Genomic DNA, 21468 nt, shown 5'->3' on the forward strand with positions numbered 1-21468 from the left:
ACTCAACACCCAAAATAATTTAAGTACAAACGACACAGGAGAAGAACCCGAGCCCAGGTAACTGCACATCAGTTACACCACCGGCAAAGCCGAACTAGAGACCACTCAGACCTAGAGTCCGTCAGTTCCAAACAACCTCCGAGGCGTCTGCCCTACGGGTCATGACTCCCAAGAAGGTACCCGTCCAAAGATAAGGACAGAATGTGTCCCCCCAAAAGGGAACCAGAGACCAGGAAAATCCGAAGGAACGTTTTCAACCCCTAGAAAACAACCATGGTTGTCTTTACAAAGGCAACGCCCAGGGAGACAAACTCCCTAGAACACAAGGACCCAAAAAAGAAGGATCCATACACAGGGAACATGTCCCCAAAAGAACTTGAGGAAGCCCTAATGTCCCTAATCCAATACCATACCCTAAAGGTACTACAGGAAATACATGAGTCCCCCGATGCCCCATAACATATATGGATCTGGAGGCAGCAGAAACAGGATAAATATCCCAGCAGCTAGAACGGAGCTCTCCCAGAGAAACTCAAACTGCCTAAACAGGAACTCTCAAAGACCAGCCTCCAAAAGGAAGGCTGACCCTAATGCTAACACAAACCTCCTAAAGGCGCGTCAAAGCTAGTTAGCATCCAGACAAAAGCAATAAGCTGTAACTGGATACACCATCACTGAGCAAATCGCTTTAGATGGTTCCAACTGCAAACCTCCAAGGGCTTACAGCCCACCGAATAGCGGCTCTAAGGAGCGCCCCCTCCCGGCACCAGTAGAAAGGAGGACATCCAAAGTCCTTCCTCAAAGGAGAGGACCAACGGCAGAAAACGGCCAACACTGCATAGAGTAACCGATCCCCGACCTTCCCTCCAGGATACGGTCCCAGCCCAATGCTAATCAAAAGACCGAAGACAAGAGTCCCAGACTACAGGAAAAGAAAGAGGATCAACAAGGAACAAAGTCCCCTGTTAGACCGCTGCTACCGTGAGTCAGGAGAAATAATGTGCTAGGGTAACAAGACCCCCTACACACAGTCAGCGCCTCGAGACCCACACGGGTGATTAGCCGCACTTTATAAAAACTGAATAGATTGTCATGGGCAAAGAGGGCACACTTCCCAAGAGAAGAAGTCCCCCCAAAACCTCAGCATCCATATATTGGATACACGTAATAGAAAGCCCTCATGGGAGCAAAACCTCAGCATCTTGCTGCAGAACTGAGGAACCAGACAACATCACAGCTCCCCTACCAGGAACCTGAAACGCAGGAAGGGAAAAAAAAACAAAACCCTGCAAGGCAGGACCAAGGACCCCCAGGACTCCACAAATACTAAGGTAATTCCGAATCCGGAGAACCCAAACCCTACTCTGGAAGAGAAGGTAATGAAAACAACAGAAAAAAAACCCTACCATAGAGGCAAGACCCCTCAGCCACATTGCCGCCAACCCAGTTGAAAAACAGCTGGAGTCATCAGGTACAGGACCGTCATAAATGCACCAGAAGACCGGTAGGGGCCCCGTCAGAAAGACCTAAAGCCTAAGCCACAGTCAGATAGGCATCTCTCACAGAGCCCCAGCCCCTACGAAAGGGGCCTGCGGGACCACAAACATCAAGCGTGAACCGAACCGCCCACACCCATCCATGGACCAAGGCCAGGGTCCTCGACAATGGTCGATCAAAAGATCCTATCTCCGAAAGAACCTTAAACTGCCTCCTTCAAGGAGGAGCGCACGTCTAAAGTCCGTAGACTTGGCGATCTAGAAATAGCCTCAAACCCAAGAGGCACGAAGGACTCCTGAACAGTCTGAGAATCAGCACCCAGTGCAAATGGATCTCAACAAATCTCGTAGGCAAGCAGCAACACGTGATACACACACAGGCAGGGTAACACCAATACCCAAATGCAAATGATAACACAGGGCCCTGCTCACCATCTCAGAGAATTAACGTAAGGCACCGCCCACGAAACCCCAAATGGAGTATCGAGGAAAAAAAGGACAACTGCCTGACCCTCGCAGGGGGGCCCTCCGTAGCCAACCTCGACACTTCTACTGACAAGCCCCAAGGCTAGCGTAACACCGATGATGCAATACACCCGAACGTCAAAGACCGTAGTCCGACCAAGGGTATTAGGGAGCTTGAAGAAGCTATTATTCAAGGAAACTACCTTGAGCAGGCAAACACTGGAGTCGTAGCTCCCACAGAAGGCAGGGAACCCTCTCAGAGTAATATAACTCGGAACAGAGAAAGACAAACATGCCTGCGCATCAGACGATCCCCTGAGTACATCGCTAAGCCAATGACAAGAGGCATATATGTGCCGCCACCAATCAGCAGCTAGCTCCCACTTTTTGAGCCTACCTAGATATGCTTGTCAACAAAGGATACCAAAAAGAACAAAGCAAAAAAACAAAGGGTTTAAAATTGTTTTCTCTATCTGAATCATGAAGGAAAATGTTTGCGTTTCATGTCCCTTTAAACTAGTGGTACTCTGCCTATTACACATATTAGTAATGTATATTTTAATAAATCGGTAGTTAAAAGCAGAAGTGACACCTTACCTCGAGCCTCATCTTTTAGTCTCTGAACAGATTCTTGCAGATTTTCTTTTTCATCAAGTTCACTTTCCAGAAACGCATTTCTCTCAATGGCCTGATTAAGGCTCTGCTCGAATTCCTCAAGTGACATTATGGTTGCTCTGTGTAAAAAGGAGGCTAAGGATTAAAAATATTCAGCTAAAAACATGATTTTACCTCAGACCACCAGGCAAAGCAAAATGTGCTTCCTTTTCAGCAGTTAACAATTTACAATAAAAACCATCATAAAATAACAACAGAGCATTCCAGTATCCTATCATTTTAATCAGGTGGTTAGGTTTTTCAGGGACATTCTTTTATGGCACATAAAAGTGCAAAAAAACCCCTAAAAACACTTAAGTATTAGACCATTTTATTATTGTACTATTGCTTGCATATAGCCACAAATGTTATATATACATATGTATACACACACACACACACACACAGAGAAGCACACTCACGGGAACGAACAACTGGCTCAATACCATCTTGAGGCGGTTGTTCGTTCCTATGAGTGTGCTTGTGTGTGTGTGTGTGTGTGTGTATATATATACACACACATATACATACATACACAAACACTGTTTGTGGATATATCAGTTGCTCATGTATAAGGAAAACCAAAACACTGTTTTTACTAAGATAATATTCATTAAAATAAGAGGAGTTTTCAAAGCTAACTTTTCCCTTGGTGCATTTTCAGAAGCTCAGTACCATCAGTTTAATAAGCTTAATGCTTGAGTATCCGCAGCATAGTATTAGTTAAGATTAAAAAAACGTCCACTCACAAACAACAAAACAGTCATGTATGGAATAATAATCTGATATAAAACAAAAATCCTTTAATCGGCCACCGACCTCTTTGCCCTTTCTAGATCATCATTCGCCTGTTCAAGCTCTCGAATGTACTTCTGCAGCTGATCACGGACAGCCTTGGTTTGGGAAAGTTCTCCTTCCAACGCACAAATTTGTGTGATGCTATCAGAATGCTGCTGTTCATACTTCTCCTGTAGAAGAAATCAATACAACATGTTCATTGTGTTAATGTAATAACTCAGAAGGATTGGAACACAGCTGTAGATCTAAAGATGGTTTGTATCACTATGCCCACTGAATTCCCTTAGAATGTTGGAAGTTCAGATAAGAGCAGAGAGTGAAATTATTGAGGATGATTGATTAGCAATACTTCAGTATTACTGACACTTAATGAAGGATGAGGTGGTTGTAAGGTACTGGCCCTTTAAGGAATAGCTTGAGAGCGTATGTTAAAGGACCAGTCAACACAGTAGATTTACATTATCAACAAATGCAAGATAACAAGACAATGCAATAGCACTTAGTCTGAACTTCAAATGAGTAGCAGGTTTTTTTTCTGACAATTTTAAAAGTTATGTCTTTTTCCACTCCCCCTGTACCATGTGACAGCCATCAGCCAATCACAAAAGCATACATGTACCATGTGACAGCCTTCAGCCATTCACAAATGCATACACACTTATTCTTGCACATGCTCAGTAGGAACTGGTAACTCAAAAAGTTTAAATATAAAAAGGACTGAACATTTTGATAACGGAAGTAAATTGGAAAGTTGTTTAAAATAGCATGTTCTATCTGAATAATGAAAGTTAAATTTTGATTGAGTGTCCCTTTAAGGTGACTACCAAAATATGGTAAGTGTGCTAAAATGTTATTTGTGAGTGTTCTCCTGAGACGTTAGAGCTGAGTGAACTAATCTGTAGGTTTCCAGCCTGTCGCTTGTGAGACTAAGTACAATCTCAGGATATGCTCCGTTACAGCCGGGGTCTACTCAGCTGGTAAGTGCAGAGTACTGTGTCAAGCTCACGCTGCAAACAATACAGTGCGCAGTCCGTCCGTGCAGGGAACAGCTGATCCGCTCAGTACCTGCTGAGAGTGGCGGTCATGTGACCCGTGTGTCTCCGTTTGCAGATCTCCGGTTAAGACAAACTGAGAGGATCAGGAGGAAGTTCCACAGAAATGTACGTTAGGTATGAGCAAGTCTGTGCTTAGGAGGGATAAAGGAGTTTGAGCTTGATGAAATCTAAACCGGCAAAATGAAAGTGGGATTCTCAAGGAACACTTGCTGAAACTTTGCACTCAACAGAAAAACAGAATTTATGCTTACCTGATGAATTACTTTCTCCAACGGTGTGTCCGGTCCACGGCGTCATCCATTACTTGTGGGAAATGTTCTCCCCCACAGGGAAAGGCAAGGAGAGCACACAGCAAGAGCTGTCCATATAGCTCCCCCTCTGGCTCCGCCCCCCAGTCATTTGACCGACGGTTAGGAGAAAAAGGAGAAACTATAGGGTGCCGTGGTGACTGTAGTGTATAAAGAAAATTTTTTTCAACCTGATTAAAAAAACCAGGGCGGGCCGTGGACCGGACACACCGTTGGAGAAAGTAATTTATCAGGTAAGCATAAATTCTGTTTTCTCCAACATTGGTGTGTCCGGTCCACGGCGTCATCCATAACTTGTGGGAACCAATACCAAAGCTTTAGGACACGGATGAAGGGAGGGAGCAAATCAGGTTACCTAAACAGAAGGCACCACGGCTTGCAAAACCTTTCTCCCAAAAACAGCCTCCGAAGAAGCAAAAATATCAAATTTGTAGAATTTGGCAAAAGTGTGCAGAGAAGACCAAGTCGCTGCCTTACATATCTGGTCAACAGAAGCCTCGTTCTTATAGGCCCATGTGGAAGCCACAGCCCTAGTATTGTTCAGAGCGGCAAGGAGAATGACTGGGGGGCGGAGCCAGAGGGGGAGCTATATGGACAGCTCTTGCTGTGTGCTCTCCTTGCCTTTTCCTGTGGGGGAGAACATTTCCCACAAGTAATGGATGACGCCGTGGACCAGACACACCAATGTTGGAGAAAGAGATTTACAGCCCCAAGTGTATAAGATCCTTGTTTCTGACTTTGAGTGAATTGTAAATCCAGATAGTGACAACACGCTTCTTGGTAGTTATATGCAGTTGAGATCCAAGTGCTAGAAAGCATCAAGATTCTAACCTGCTCTGGCTCAGCTCACAGTTAAGTCTGTCTAACAAATTACTAAGCACTTGTTTGCAGCTGAGTAAAAGCTTTTAAAGGAGAAGGGGGAAGGGCCAAAGGAATCCAAACAGTTAAGCACTGGGAGCTAGCTGAAAGCCAATGACAAGAGGCTTATATGTGCAGCCACCAATCAGCAGCTTCTAAGCCTACCTAGGTATACTTTTAAACAAAGGATACAAAAAGAGAAAAAAAATAAATTAGATAATAGAAATAAATAGGAAAGTTATTTAACTGGTTGCTTCGAGTCACAAAAGAAAGAAATTTTGTTAAAGCATTTTATTTTTAATAAATTTCAGTTTCGTACTACTGGGTCTATTCCAGTCTGTTAGAAGAGATTATTTTCTGCACATGTTTAAACCCCTAAAAGACCAATGTTTTTCCCCAGTTTCTGTGCTTAAATGACACAAGCAATTTTGTTCACTATTGGTTTCACCTTAATCGTCAGCTCTCTTGTTAAAGGGAATAGTCAAATGAAACGCTCATGATTCAGATAGAGCATGCAATTTTAATCAACTTTCTAATTTACTAGTCCTATTATCAATTTTTTCTTCGTTCTCTTGCTATCTTTATTTGAAAAGGATGGAATGTAAGCTTAGGAGCCGGACCATTTTTGTTTCAGAACCCTGGGTAGCGCTTGCTGATTGGAGGCTACAAAATATTAAAAGGGATACTCAAGTTAAAATAAAAAAAATAAAAACTCATGATTCAGATAGAGCAGCAATTTTAAAACAACTTTCCAATTTACTTCCATTAAAGGGACAGTCTACACCAGCATTGTTATTATTTTAAAAGATAGATAATCCCTTTATTTACCATTCCCCAGTTTTGCATAACCAACACAGTTATATTTATATATTTTTTACCTCTGTGATTATCTTGTATCTAAGCCTCTGTAGACTGCCCCTTTATTTCAGTTCTTTTGACAGACTTGCAGTTTAGCCAATCAGTGATGGCTCCCAGGTAACTTCACGTGCATGAGCACAGTGTTATCTATATGAAAAACATGAACTAACACCATCTAGTGGTGAAAAACCTGTTAAAATGCATTCTTAAGAGGCGGCCTTCAAGGTCTAAGAAATTAGCATATGAACCTCCCAGGTTAAGCTTTCAACTAAAAATACCAAGAGAACAAAGAAAAATTGGTGATAAAAGTAAATTGGAAAATTGTTTAAAATTACATGCCCTATCTGAATCATGAAAGTTTTTTTTGGACTAGACTGTCCCTTTAACAAATCGTGCACAGTCTTTTTATATTTACACTTTTTGAGTCACCGGCTCCTACTGAGTCTTTTTAACATGCATTTGTTAATCATGCAAATCTACTGTATTTATTGGTCCTTTTCAGAAGCAGCGTCTTGTTCAATGAAACACTGGGTAACAATGTGCAATGTGGGAAAGTGCTAAAAAATTAAATGGTAATTAGTCAATCAGTCCCTTACAAGGTTCTGAAATCCGCAACAGTAATCATTAACAATTAAAGGGACAGTATACTGTAAAATAGTTTTTCCCTTAATGTGTTTACAATTGCTTTTTTTACCAACTGCAGAGTAAAAAATGTATGAAAATGAGCTTTTTAAGGTTTATTTCTGTATATTAAAGCTCTGATTTTGTGTTTTGAAGCCACAGCCTAATAAAATGGGTTGAGCTTGTAGGTATAATCAGATATCATTACTGTATCACATTGTGTACATATACCTGCTTCTTTATCTTATATCTGTAGGTATAATCAGATCTCATTACTGTATCACATTGTGTACATATACATGTGTCTGTATCTTATATCTGTAGGTATAATCAGATCTCATTACTGTATCACATTGTGTACATATACATGTGCCTGTATCTTATATCTGTAGGTATAATCAGATCTCATTACTTTATCACATTGTGTACATATACATGTGTCTTTATCTTATATCTGTAGGTATAATCAGATCTCATTACTGTATCACATTGTGTACATATACATGTGCCTGTATCTTATATCTGTAGGTATAATCAGATCTCATTACTTTATCACATTGTGTACATATACATGTGTCTTTATCTTATATCTGTAGGTATAATCAGATCTCATTACTGTATCACATTGTGCACATATACATGTGTCTGTATCTTATATCTGTAGGTATAATCAGATCTCATTACTTTATCACACTGTGTACATATACATGTGTCTTTATCTTATATCTGTAGGTATAATCAGATCTCATTACTTTATCACACTGTGTACATATACATGTGTCTTTATCTTATATCTGTAGGTATAATCAGATCTCATTACATTATCACATTGTGTGCATATACATGTGCCTATCTTATATCTGTAGGTATAATCAGATCTCATTACATTATCACATTGTGTGCATATACATGTGCCTATCTTATATCTGTAGGTATAATCAGATCTCATTACTTTATCACACTGTGTACATATACATGTGTCTTTATCTTATATCTGTAGGTATAATCAGATCTCATTACTGTATCACATTGTGTACATATGCATGTGTCTTTATCTTATATCTGTAGGTATAATCAGATCTCATTACTGTATCACATTGTGTACATATACATGTGTCTTTATCTTATATCTGTAGGTATAATCAGATCTCACTACTTTATCACATTGTGTACATATACATGTGTCTTTATCTTATATCTGTAGGTATAATCAGATCTCATTACTGTATCACATTGTGTACATATACATGTGTCTGTATCTTATATCTGTAGGTATAATCAGATCTCATTACTTTATCACATTGTGTACATATACATGTCTGTATCTTATATCTGTAGGTATAATCAGATCTCATTACTGTATCACATTGTGCACATATACCTGCTTCTTTATCTTATATCTGTCCTTAAAACAATCACCAATACTTTGAGAGAACAATGGAAAATCAACATTTTATTACCTTATCTCTGCTTTATCACACTGGGAGTGTAATTTCTTCTGCTGGCTGTGTTTACAAAGCTTATCTATAGCTGGTACGCGCGGCCACAAACTTTCAGAATAGGTGGGGATACCACATGCTAAATTAACAATTTCAAATGCCAATATAAGGGTAAAGGAGCTACTTGTAAACAATTTAATACACTCCAGCAGGTAAAGTGGATCATTGGGAACAAATTAAAGGGGAGAAAATTTTTGAGTAAACTGTCCCTTTAACAGGGCTTTATGTAAGAACAGTTAACAGGCTCATTGTTTTAAGCTGCCTTCTCAAATAAGGATTATCAATAAGGCAGAAACTGTGCAGTACATCCACGGCACACTAGCACCAAGCTGGTACGGGATCAATGGCCTCACTGTTTAGATTCTCACACTCTATTTACCAAGCTTCTATTATTTTTTTTATTAAAAGTCACTGCAGCACATTGCATATTACCCATTCCTACATGTTCTACAAAAGATTAGTGCTATTTTTAGAATACAAAAGTATATATATATATTTACATTCAAGACCATAATAAAAACAGAAGTGATAAAGAAAAAAAAGGAGTTATAATCTAGTGTGTATATTTAATAACTTCCTTAAAACAAAAGTATAATAATAAAAAAAAAATTTGCAACCAAACTTTTGTTCAAATATTACAGATAATATGAGAAAATCCCTCCACGTTCAATCTTTTGAGGACAGGAAACAGAGTGCACGGCTGGAGATGACATTTTGGAGTTGTTAAAAATTGTATACTCTGAATCATGAACATTTCATTTTGACTTTAGTGCCCCTTTGAACTTCTAGCACCACAGACAGATCCCAAGAACAGACTTAATTCCTACATCTCATTGACTATAAACGCCAAGTAAAAAAAAAAAATGAAATAAGAGGCTTCCATGATTGATCCTTGTTATAGCATAAAGTCAAAACATTATCTTTCAGGGCACTAGCATTATGACCCTTAAAAGTTGTTTAAAAGAAAAAAAAAAAAAAGCCTGTCACATGAAAACTCCAGGAAATGTTGCATAATTATGGCCTCTGAACATTAGTGTAAAAAAAAACCTATGCATTATTTAATTTAAAATATATAAAAAATGCCCTATCGGGAGTACAAAACATGAGGGCAATGATATTCCGCTCAGTCTATAGTTTCTTAAAAGGAACATCAAACACTAGATACAGTAGTATAGTACTGAGATTATTCCCCGCCTCCCTCTAGTCATGGGTGTACATCCCATTGCCGACTTGTGTGCACACGTGTAGCAACTCTCCTTCAGATACCTGCAGTGTAAGCTAGGGTTCCAAAACTGTGGCACCCATCATTATAGGGGGTGCATGAATGGTGTCTAAAGTGATTATAAATTTTAATGAATTACGGCTTCCTCCAATCATTTTGTGCTCAACAAGCTGGATGCCAGATGGGGCAGGCAATGATTGGAGGAAGCCGGATTGGTCATCTATCTGCTAAAGAAAGTAGGAGAGACGGGTGGAGGATCGGTGCTATGTTTACCAGCACTCAATGGTAAATATTTTAAAAATGAAGCGTCTTTCAAAATTGTAATGAATTAAAAGTGCCCCTGTTTAAGATTACTTTTAGATACTGTGCGGTAATGCATTAAAGTTTACAATCTCCTTAAATGTCCTTTCAATTACCTTCAGAGACTCCAGTTCCATTCTTAAGCGATTGTTTTCAGAGAGGACGTCCCTGTTTTGGTTTTCTATTTGCTGCAGCTGTAGTTCTAGTTCCGCTTCATACTCTCGGCTGCCTTCTTGAAATTCCTGCAGTTCCTCCTGAGCATTCTGCACCCTACATGTGAAAAAAGCAAGAACAACATGCAGCGGCATACCGCTTCAGCGTGAACAAACAAAACAGCGAATAACCAGAACAAAACAGCGAATGTTTACAAAAATAACCAGAACGATGTAACTAACAAACACTGCGCACCAAATAGTAAGGACATAACGAACTGATGGGAAAAGTTCACTTCATAAACCTTTTGACATAAATTCCAAAGTTGGTGACCTCGGGTGAAAGGAATAAAAATACCAGTCGTGAAGTTCTGCCAGAAATATAAACTGCGTATAATCAAAATGATATCACATTGTTGAGATCTATAATTCATCTCTCAGTATATTTGCATATATAATCCAGCTCTATTACTTGTTTACTACACAGGGTACAGAAACCGAAGGATCCAGTATAAAATATTTATTAAAACAGTAATAAAGACAAGGACAATAACAATCACTGGGGAATCAGGAGACATTGGGGCCAATTTAAGAAGTAGTCAATGCTGCTTATTCTGCCAAGCCATGAGGCTCGCTGGAAATATAAATTAAGAAGCAGCGGTCTTAAGACCACTGCTCCTTATATTATCGGCCACCTCTGAGGCGGTGGATAGCAATCATCCCGATCAGATATGATCGGGATGATTCACGACCGATCGGCCGCTAGCAGGGGGTGTCAATCTGCAGGGGCGGCATTGCACAAGCATTTCACTAGAAATGCTTGTGCAATGTTAAATGCTGACAGTTACTAAATTGGCCCCTTAGAGTACAAATAGCATTGGTTAAATAGCTAAAGGAACCACCAACATAATACTGGGTGTTCTATCCCTTCCTCATCAAGCGTTCCAGTAACACAAAAGTCCTACCCACTCCTAATATCAGAGGTCTATAAATTATCAGACGTACGATTCACCAAAACTTTAATTTATTTTTAAGGATTGGGTTATTAAAAATAAATGGAAAGGGCCCTGCATTCATTCAGAAAAATACAACTAACATCTCACAGGTTTATAGCGATTATACAAAGGTAAAGTAATTGCCTGTGAATATGCGAGGCTGAGTGTACAGCGCTGTAAATTAATACTGTCAATACACAAATGAAAAATAAAAATAAACACAGTCTAAGCTTACATACAATTTTTTATACTGCATTGCCAGATCTTTCCAATATAATCGTTCTTCTTCCACTGAACTAAAACTGGTTCTTCCTACATCATCCATAGCGACAATTCCATTAGACTTCCCAAATTAAAGGATCTGCAAGAGATACAAATCAGGATTTAGAAACCAGCAACACTGCTGTAATGTTTAACCTTTTGGGGCATCTCATCTGCCAGCCAGGGGATTAAAGGACAAAAATAATACTCTTATGAGTAACCAGAGATGCCAATAAATGTCTCAATTACATCACCTGCAAACCAAACACACTGTATTGTATGTTTGTACTTCTACTCCAGTGCAAATAAATATCTTTAGCTTAAACCATTGGTTATCACTTACACACCAATAGGGATACTAGTATTGCTGTGCGGCTATAGTTGAAGCTTGCTCAACCATTCTGTGTCACTGACTTCCACCATAAGCAGAGCTTTACATTCCTGCTTTTTTTTTTTTTTTACATAAAAATAGCAAGAACGAAGAAAAAAAAATAATAGGAATAAATAAGAAAGTTGCTTAAAATGGTATATTCTAAAAATCTGGGTTTAGAATCCCTTTAAGAACAGGAGAAGTGGACCGAGCGCTACACCCAGGGCCTTAAGCTTACTAACTATATAGCCTCCTAGTAGGCTAACAATACAAAAGTTAAAATGGGGAGAGAGTAAGCGCTAAAAAGCTTAAAAGGCTAGTAAAAGGTACATTTTAATACATATAAAAATTTACAAATGGCAATCAGACGCATGGATCCATGTCTGACTTAACAAAAAAAAATATATATATAATAAACAAATCTAAAAATATCTAAAAATATCCAATGGAGTATAGCATGTGACGCTGACTTAGTGAGCCAGTGATGAGGAGTTAGAAGGACATGTACATTCAATAATATAAACAACCTAAGTGAGTGATTGAGTGCACACAATAGCTTTCAACAAAGAAAAATATCATTCACAAAAAATTGTGTTCACAAAAATTGGCGTACATAAAAAATGTTCAAATGTTCAACCGGTTATATGTAAGTGAATCCAGTAGTGTTTCCTCCAAAGTGACGTGTAGAAATATAACGTGAAGTCAATAATAGTAGAATGTAAACGTTGAGTGGGTCAAATTATTGTGGTTCAGCTCCTAAATTAAAAAATTGTAAATCCGTGAGGTGTATAAAAATAAAAATAACTTGTGAAAAAATCCACGTGGAAAACTTGAATTCAAATGATAAACAAAGGTCAAAAATCAAAAGACAAAAATATCAAAAGACAAAAATATGGGTGAAACAGGAAAGGGAGGTGCCTCTAAAAATGGCGCCAAAACAGCACCAATCATTTCAACACTGACCCTACTTAAAGCTCCCAGATTTTCTGATACAGTATAGTCTTGAGAAAGGCCTAGTCTAGGCCGAAACGCGTTGGCATACTGGTGAGCTTGGTTTTAATTACCTATATTATATATTATATACAGTGTTGCACTATTTGTTTCTCTTTTGTTCCCTTTTAGGTATTTTATCGATGTATTTGTTATGGATCTTACCAAGGATTTTTAACGTCTGAATTAAGGATTTGTTTTCAGTAGATCTTTAGTGCTTTTTAATATTATCACTGATTTTCTATTTCTATTTTTGTCTTTTGATTTTTGACCTTTGTTTATCATTTGAATTCAAGTTTTCCACATGGATTTTTTCACAAGTTATTTTTATTTTTTATTTTTATACACCTCACGGATTTACAATTTTTTAATTTAGCAGCTGAACCACAATAATTTGACCCACTCAACGTTTACATTCTACTATTATTGACTTCACGTTATATTTCTACACGTCACTTTGGAGGAAACACTACTGGATTCACTTACATATAACCGGTTGAACATTTGAACATTTTTTATGTACGCCAATTTTTGTGAACACTATTTTTTGTGAATGATATTTTTCTTTGTTGAAAGCTATTGTGTGCACTCAATCACTCACTTAGGTTGTTTATATTATTGAATGTACATGTCCTTCTAACTCCTCATCACTGGCTCACTAAGTCAGCGTCACATGCTATACTCCATTGGATATTTTTAGATTTGTTTATTATATATATATTTTTTTTTGTTAAGTCAGACATGGATCCATGCGTCTGATTGCCATTTGTAAATTTTTATATGTATTAAAATGTACCTTTTACTAGCCTTTTAAGCTTTTTAGCGCTTACTCTCTCCCCATTTTAGAATCCCTTTAAGCCAGGGCCCGACAAACCGAGGAGCCAGGGAGCCACTGGCTACTAGAATTTTACTTCTGGCTCCTAAATTTGTGGGCTTTTCTCCACATATCTTCATACAAATACCACTCTCTGGCTCCTAAATTTTAAACAGATTTGTCGCCTTAACCCAGCAAGCTCCCTGCCTCGGCTGGCTGTGTGTGGATTCATAGTGGTTTGTGATACCTCCAATCTGGAACCATGCAAGCTCTATGTTATACGCCATAAATAGGAGGGGCTTGTCTGATTGTCTCATCTGACTGGTTAGTATAAAATCTCTCTTATTGACTGGCTGTTACTGTCCTCTGGTTCTTTGTGTCCTGGCTCCTGACTAGTCCACTCTAGGAAAGAGGAGATTTTTTTTTTTTTATTTGGTTTAGCAGTCCGTGTTGGAAATATAGGGTACAAATTGCACTTATTTTACATTAAAGGGACACTGAACACAAATTTTTTCTTTCACGATTCAGATACAGCAGCAATTTTAATCAACTTTCTAATTTACTCCTATTAACACATTTTCTTCATTCTCTTGGTATCTTTATTTGAAAAGCAAGAATGTAAGTTTACATGCCGGCCCATTTTTTGTGAACAACCTGTGTTGTTCTTGCCGATTGGTGGATTAATTTAACCGACCAATAAAAACAAGTGCTGTCCAGTGTCTGAACCAAAAAATAGCTTAGATGCCTTTTTCAATAAAGATAGCAAGAGAACAAAGAAAAATTGATAATAGGAGTAAATTAGAAAGTTGCATGCTCTTTCTGAATCACGAAAGAAAAAATTTGGGTTCAGTGTCCCTTTAATAAAACACCCACCCCCCTCCCAAGATACAGCTTTCCGTTGTGCAACTAATCTGAATGAGCTATTTTCTCAGTATATCAGAACCATATTCACTGAAGGTTGCTAGTACACCAATCAGACTGTGACCCAGAGTCCAATGGACTGGTGTGAAAGAACTGCCAAGAGTTTCCCTGTTGGATCCATTGTCATTTTGAGGACCACAATTTTATTTAGGAATATATATAGAAGAATTTAAAATGTTTGGAGTAAGAACAAGACTGTTTTGGCTAACATAATTCTTTTATAATGTTTGAAAAAATTGCCCTCATCTTATATCTCTATACAAATGAATCCTTCTCCCTCTATACACGCAGACCAATAATTAGAGAGGGAAGGGAAAATGAACATTTTAGTACCACCCTCTCACTTGCATTACATACAGTAAAACAACTTTGCAATATACTTTGAGTTTTTATTTTATTCTCTTTTCCTGTAATTTGATTCTGAATAGTGTAGGCTTTCCAATTCACATGGAAGTGCAGACACAGCTATATTCCATACAGTCATTGGTTGAACACTCTAGTAAGCCATTTATAACCATTCCTAATTGGCCTCAGCAGAAAATGTAACCTAAGTTACAATATGGTGTCGCCCACCACTTTATAAACATTTTTTCAATATTTAAAAAACAAATTTAATTTTTTTAAATAGATGTACTAATTATTATCTGTCTAGTCTTTGCTCTGAATACATCAACCAAGCAATGATTTATTTAGTGTTTAATGTCCTTTTAAGTACTGAGATTTCCAGTATAGGTTTGGATATAAACAATCAAAAGCGGTTATTTCAAATGACAAAATAAATGTAAATTACCTATTTATAAACAATATAATATATTCCAGCAGCAATGGATCATTAGGATTGGAACACATTAAAAAATAAAAACATGAATTTTCATTAATACATGCATGATCCGATGGGTTTTTCAATATCAGATCTTTGCATCATATCAGTTCAACTTCTTGTAGATAACAGTCAAGCAGCAGCGCTAGCAGCCAAGTGTGCTATATTCAGGAAGCACTAAGTACTGTATATAATAAATATGAAATAAATGGCTGAGCATCTCAGAATGATTATGTATTCATGTAGAGAGTAACCTAGGGAACTGCAATATTGTATAGATACACACACAACAGTGTCCTCCACAGGACCTGTTTAATGGGCACACCACCAGGGCTGATTTTACTGAACACCCAGTATAAACGTATGGCAATATTAAAATAAAATTAGATAATATTAAATTTGTTCAATCCTTTAACACAAATCATGAAATCAATTTATTTTAAATTGTGCAACCATTTTCTATTTCCGATAATTTATAGGGACACTAAAAACAAAAAAAATTTTATTTCATGATTCAGATAGAGCATGCAATTTTTTTTTATTTTTTTTTTGGAGATGAAACCCGGGAACGAAGAGCATGCAATTTTAAGCAACTTTCTAATTTACTCCTATTATTAATGTTTCTTCCTTTTCTTGCTATCTTTATTTAAAAAGCAGGAATGTGATGCATAGGAGCCGGACCATTTTTGGTTTAGAACCTGGGTTGTGCTTGTTTATTGGTGGCTAAACGTAAGCCTCCAATAAGCAAGCGCTATCCATGGTGCTGAACCTAAAATGGGCTGGCTGCTAAGATTTACATTCCTGCTTTTAAAATAAAGATAGCCAAGAGAACGAAGAAAAATTGATAATAGGCGTAAATTAGAATGTTGCTTAAAATTTCATGCTCTATCTGAATCATGAACAAAATGTTTTTAGGTTCAGTGTCCCTTTAAAAGCGATGGTAAACCCAAGCGTATAAAACACTAGGATTTACCATCACTAAAAATAAACATTAGTTTCTGTCATTGTTTCCTAAAAAAAATGCGTTGTGGGGCAAGTATATAGCTAACTCAGCGCCTACGGCCACCCACGGCGCTCTGCTCCAATGAGGTGACGTTTTCACCTCTAGTTGTGCTAGGATGTCAGTTGACAAGCACAGCTATTGGTTTAGAGATGGAAACGTCACCTCATTGAAGAAGAGCGCTGTGCTGTGGGCGGCCGGAGGCGCTGAGTTAGTGATATACGTGCCGCACAGATAGGGTGAGTTTAACGATAACAGAAACTAATGTTTATTTTTAGTGATGGTAAATCCTAGTGTTTGTTATACGCTTGGGTTTACCATCACTTTAAAGGGACATGAAACCCACTTTTTATTTTGTGGTTTAGATATAAATTATAAACAACTTTCCAAATTACTTCTATTATCAAATTTGTTTCAATGCTTCATGTTGACTCTGTGGGGGGTCAGTGACAAGTTTTACAAATACAGTTGCTGGTTAGGATGGGGCAATCTTGTCCCGAGTCTAGTGATAATGACAGCTGTGTTATATAGGGACAAAGAACATCCAGCCCCTGGCACATGATAATGGGGTAACACTGGGTATAATATGATACGACATATGTAGGTAGCTATATTGTGTCACCCTGTACCGCCGTATCACAAAAAGTGTTGTACAGACAAAAGTAAATCACTTAGGCAAGAGCTGTGCTCGTGCCCGTACATGAGATGCGCATACGTTCACATAATTAATAACGAGAGGCCATAAACCACCATCCCGCGGTACTTCTCAAGGAACTCACCTCGCGGATAAGCTGTATCTTCCGGTAGAGCCGTGACCACTAAACACCGAGTAGTTTACAGGGTAACTAACCGCCGCTATTGCTAGCAAGAGTCAAACTCAAACTTCACTGTATTTCCATTGGCTAATCTGAATGTGACATCAGACGCCAGTACCAATCCTGTGTCTGCGGAGGTGGGATTATGGAAATAGACTGGTAAACATAGAAAAAAAAAATCACGCTTTCAACTAGCTTTATTAGTAACGAAAACAGATGACAATATCACGTACAGTAACATTTTTACAGCGCCTTATGAAATGCTTATTTTAAAGGGCATTATTGTCATGTGACCCTGTTCAATTAAAATGCAATTACAATCGTATATAAATATTATAATGTTCATAAGTAAAGACAGGTTGGCCAATAATAAATATGGCCGACAAACGCGTCGGGGTGATCATTAATTGGCTGTTGTTAGCCACACCCCATTACGTTACCCAAACGCTAACGGAGGAGAGAGAAGTCACGACGTGCTACGTAAAGCAAAACAGATAGCGTTCGACGGCTACTTACAAAAACCGGAAGTGCGCTGAGAGTGGAGCCTGGACACAAAGGAGGAGGATGTGAGAGAAGGCAGCGAGAGCGGGGGGCCAGGTGAGGGACACGGGGGAATTGGGGGCCCGGTATGGATACCACAGAGTAAAAGCCCATTAGTTCAATGCAGGTGTATCCGGAAATCACGTATGTGACAGTCGGTGAACACCTGAGCTGAATGTAAAGGGCGCCTTGGTGTTGAATATATGTCCCAGCTACTATGTATCTGGCAAGTGCAAAACATAGGTAGCCGACCTAATGACAATAAAAGCTTGTTGAAAATACGTAAATATTAAAACAATGCATTTTTTCTTATTTCAAGGTTATTAATTAATAATGCAATGTGTATAATTTTGAAGTAAAAGGGTTCTATAAACGCCAGTGTTAGATTTGGGGGTCTTTACTATCCATTTAAACTGATCTGAAACCCCCACATTTTTCTTTCATGTTTCAGAGAGAACATACAATTTTTAACAGCTTTCCAATTTACATATATCTTATTTGTTTCATTCCCATGGTATCATTTGTTGATGAAGCAGCTATTCACTAGTGGGTGAGCCAATAGTATGAGGCATATATGTGCAGCCACCAATCAGCAGCTCCTAAATCTACCTAGGTATTTTCAATTAAGGATATCAAGAAAACAAAACAAATTGGATACTGGAAGTAAATGGCAAAGTTGTTTAAAATCACTGCTCTATATGAATTGTGAAATAAAAAAATTGTCCCATCGGTCTATAAACAGGAATCTGCAAGTCTTTCTAATGCAAGTCTTTTTATTCAAATACAATAAAAGAAAATAAATACAAACTTTATGCAATTCCTCTGTGGGTAACAGAGTGAGCTATGGTGTATTGTATAGGGTTATGTTGGTATCTTCTTTGACATTTCAAAATGGCTCAGTTGTTGTAGTCTGATGAAATCGCACTCCCTGATTGCCAACGTGGGTAGTAGTGTAGCCGTACGACTTGGTATTTCCAATGTAAATTGTTACACGCGTTCATATTGGTAGTTTCATGTAGCGCATCTGGTAAAACGCGTGTGTGGGACTGATCTACACGTAGTAAGTGACATGTGGAGCTGCTGAACACAGCCGTTGTGGGGGTGGAGGGAATGGTCATGATTGACAAATAATTAAATATAAAATATTTTTTAAAAAGTAGGTACTGTACATTTTTTTATTTTTTTTTCAAATGTGGTTTAGGTTATGACATTATTTAAAGCAATGGTAAATCTAAGTGTTTAACCTTTTCCCGTCGTTATGACTTTCCATGCCGTCCTAACTGCGCTGGGCTTTAGCACCGTTAGGACGGCATCGATTTTTCTAGCCTTTTGGCTGTACTGAAGCCAACGGCACTTGCAGATTGGGATCGCGGCATGGAGGACATGCCTAGCATCATAGGGACCCTTAGCACCCTTGACCCGATCCCACCATTGAAATCTCGCGGTCGTATGCATAATTGCATGATTTAAATTTTTGTACATTGGAGCGTTGTTCTGATGTAGACAATTTGGACTAGACACAAAAGTGGTTAATCTCTAGGATTTACCATCGCAAAAATTTTTTAGTTTCTGTTATCAATTATTAAAAAAAACAGGTGCTAAACTCACCCTTTCTGTGCTGAAGCATTACTAAAATCAGTGCCTTCGGTTGCCCACGGCACATCACTCTTTATCAATAAGGTGACGTTTCCACCTCTAGCCTTGCTAGGAATTCAATTGACACGCGCAGCTATAGGTTTAGAGGTGGAAACATCACCTCATTGAAGAAGAGCACTGTGCCATGGGTGGCCTACAGCGTTGATTTTAGCAATATACTTCAGCACAGAACGGGTGAGGTTAGACGTTTTTTAATAATTGATGACAAACTAGTTTTTTAGTGATGGTAAATCTTAGCGTTAGTTAAACTCTTGGATTTACTATCCCTTTTTAACGTTGGCCATTTTGAAGTATTTATAGAGTTAACTATCACTTTAAAGGGATGTAAAACCCAAAACTTTTCTTTTGTGATTCAGATAGAGCTTTGTATTTTAAAGGAATATTCTAGTCAAAATTAAACTTTCGTGGTTCAGGCAGAGCATGCAATTTTAAGCAGCTTTCTAATATACTCCTATTAATTTTTTCTTATTTCTCTTGCTATCTTTTATTTGAAAACAGGAATGTAAGCTTAGGAGCCAGCCCATTTTTTGGTTCAGTGCCTGGACAGCACTTTCTGATTGGTGTCTAAATGTAGCCAGCAAGCGCTACCCAGGTGCTAAACAAAATGGGCTGGCTCCTAAGCTTACATTCAAATAAAGATGCCAAGAGAACGCTTAACAGTTCATCAAGTTAGCCAATCACATCACTTCCAGTGACGTAAAATTAACTGTCTGACCACAAATTCACTCACTGCTCATGTTCTCCACCGCAGGTAGCAAATCTCGACAACGGAACTTAGTTGCTGCTTCCATTTTATTCAGTGTTAACCAGATAAATAAACACTGCACTGCACTTCCCCTATCTTCACTATTTATTTTTGCCTCTGCCTTAGGGGCACTGCCCCCCTTGAACTCCCAGGCGGAGGAAAAAAGATAGCGAAGAGGGGGGAGTTAAAGTGCAGCATATGTCTTAGCAACGCAGTGACGTGGTGGAGCTCATGCGTAGTGAGTGAATTTGTGGTCAGACAGCTGATTCCATGTCACCGGAAGTGACGTAATTGGCTGATCTGACAGAAAACCAGATTTCTTAATGAGAAATTGCACATGTATACAGCTCAGTAGCTTGTTCTCTGGTGGGTCACCACAATTGGGCTAAAAGAGACCACTCCTAGATGGTGACCAGCCAGAGAACACGCTATTGTTCCTGGTTGAGTGCTTCTCTTTCTGTGTATTATGACCATGGGGTTAAGTTTCCCGAAGGGTGATGGAGGAAACCATATGTGGACTTCCTGCTCAATCTGTCTAGGGTTATGGCTACACCTCACTAGTGGAGCCCACAGAAGGCAGAAATTATAATCTGCGGTTGCCATTCTGCGCATTCAGGGAAGTATTGCCTGGTATCTTTTGGGCTGGACTGTTTTTTAATGTGGCATCAGACCGAAAGTTATTCTCTGAAAAGGACAATTGGGCTAAAAGAGGCTTCGTCCAGGTGGTGACCCGCTAGAGAACAAGCTACTGGGCCGTTGTTTCCTGGTTAAGCGCTTCTTCTTGTGTAAATATTTGAAACGTTAACAGAACCTTTCTAACCTGTTACCTGCATAAAGTGATCACCATGCTCTTGAAGGTGCCAAAGCATCATAGAAAGAGGATTATATTTATGTTGATGGATAAGAAAAACCGTTAACAACATTTTTCTTTCAATAGGAAGGAATAATGAAAGAAGGAAGGCCCTGTAGGATGTTGAACAGCTGTTTGTGGCTATACGATGGAAGGAAACGAAGCAACAAACGTGTGCAGTAAATCAATTGGATGGTTTCAGCAGCAAGACAAAAATGCTAAGCCTTGGCTGTGGAAACTCTCAGACTGCTTCTCAACTGTTGGCCAGGCTGAACCTGCTACTGGAGGGAAACCGGTAAAACCGTATTATGTCTAGCTTCTTTTTTTTTTTAAATATATGCACTACATACAGTAGTTATTATGGAGAGATGTGTACATATGACCTATGGCTTGTAAACAAATACA

General features: G+C 38.6%; 2 protein-coding genes across 2 annotated transcripts in view; one reads left to right on the top strand and one right to left on the bottom strand.

Annotated features, from left to right (window-relative positions):
* Positions 1 to 17374, bottom strand: part of NDE1 (nudE neurodevelopment protein 1) — a 38147-nt gene extending 20773 nt beyond the window's left edge. The window contains exons 1-5 of the mRNA XM_053695080.1: positions 17237 to 17374; positions 11521 to 11642; positions 10251 to 10404; positions 3435 to 3583; positions 2559 to 2695 (exon numbers count right to left, since the gene is read on the bottom strand). Of these exons, the coding sequence (XP_053551055.1) occupies positions 2559 to 2695; positions 3435 to 3583; positions 10251 to 10404; positions 11521 to 11606 (526 nt within the window). The 5' untranslated portion in view covers positions 11607 to 11642; positions 17237 to 17374. The remainder of the gene's footprint in view (positions 1 to 2558; positions 2696 to 3434; positions 3584 to 10250; positions 10405 to 11520; positions 11643 to 17236) is intronic.
* A 377-nt stretch (positions 17375 to 17751) lies between these two features.
* The window catches only part of MARF1 (meiosis regulator and mRNA stability factor 1), a 173273-nt gene continuing 169556 nt past the window's right edge, over positions 17752 to 21468 (top strand). The window contains exons 1-2 of the mRNA XM_053694533.1: positions 17752 to 17869; positions 21151 to 21358. Coding sequence (XP_053550508.1) covers positions 21212 to 21358 — 147 coding nt within the window. The 5' untranslated portion in view covers positions 17752 to 17869; positions 21151 to 21211. The remainder of the gene's footprint in view (positions 17870 to 21150; positions 21359 to 21468) is intronic.

Source organism: Bombina bombina, chromosome 11 (assembly GCF_027579735.1).
Source record: "Bombina bombina isolate aBomBom1 chromosome 11, aBomBom1.pri, whole genome shotgun sequence".
Taxonomy (NCBI): domain Eukaryota; kingdom Metazoa; phylum Chordata; class Amphibia; order Anura; family Bombinatoridae; genus Bombina; species Bombina bombina.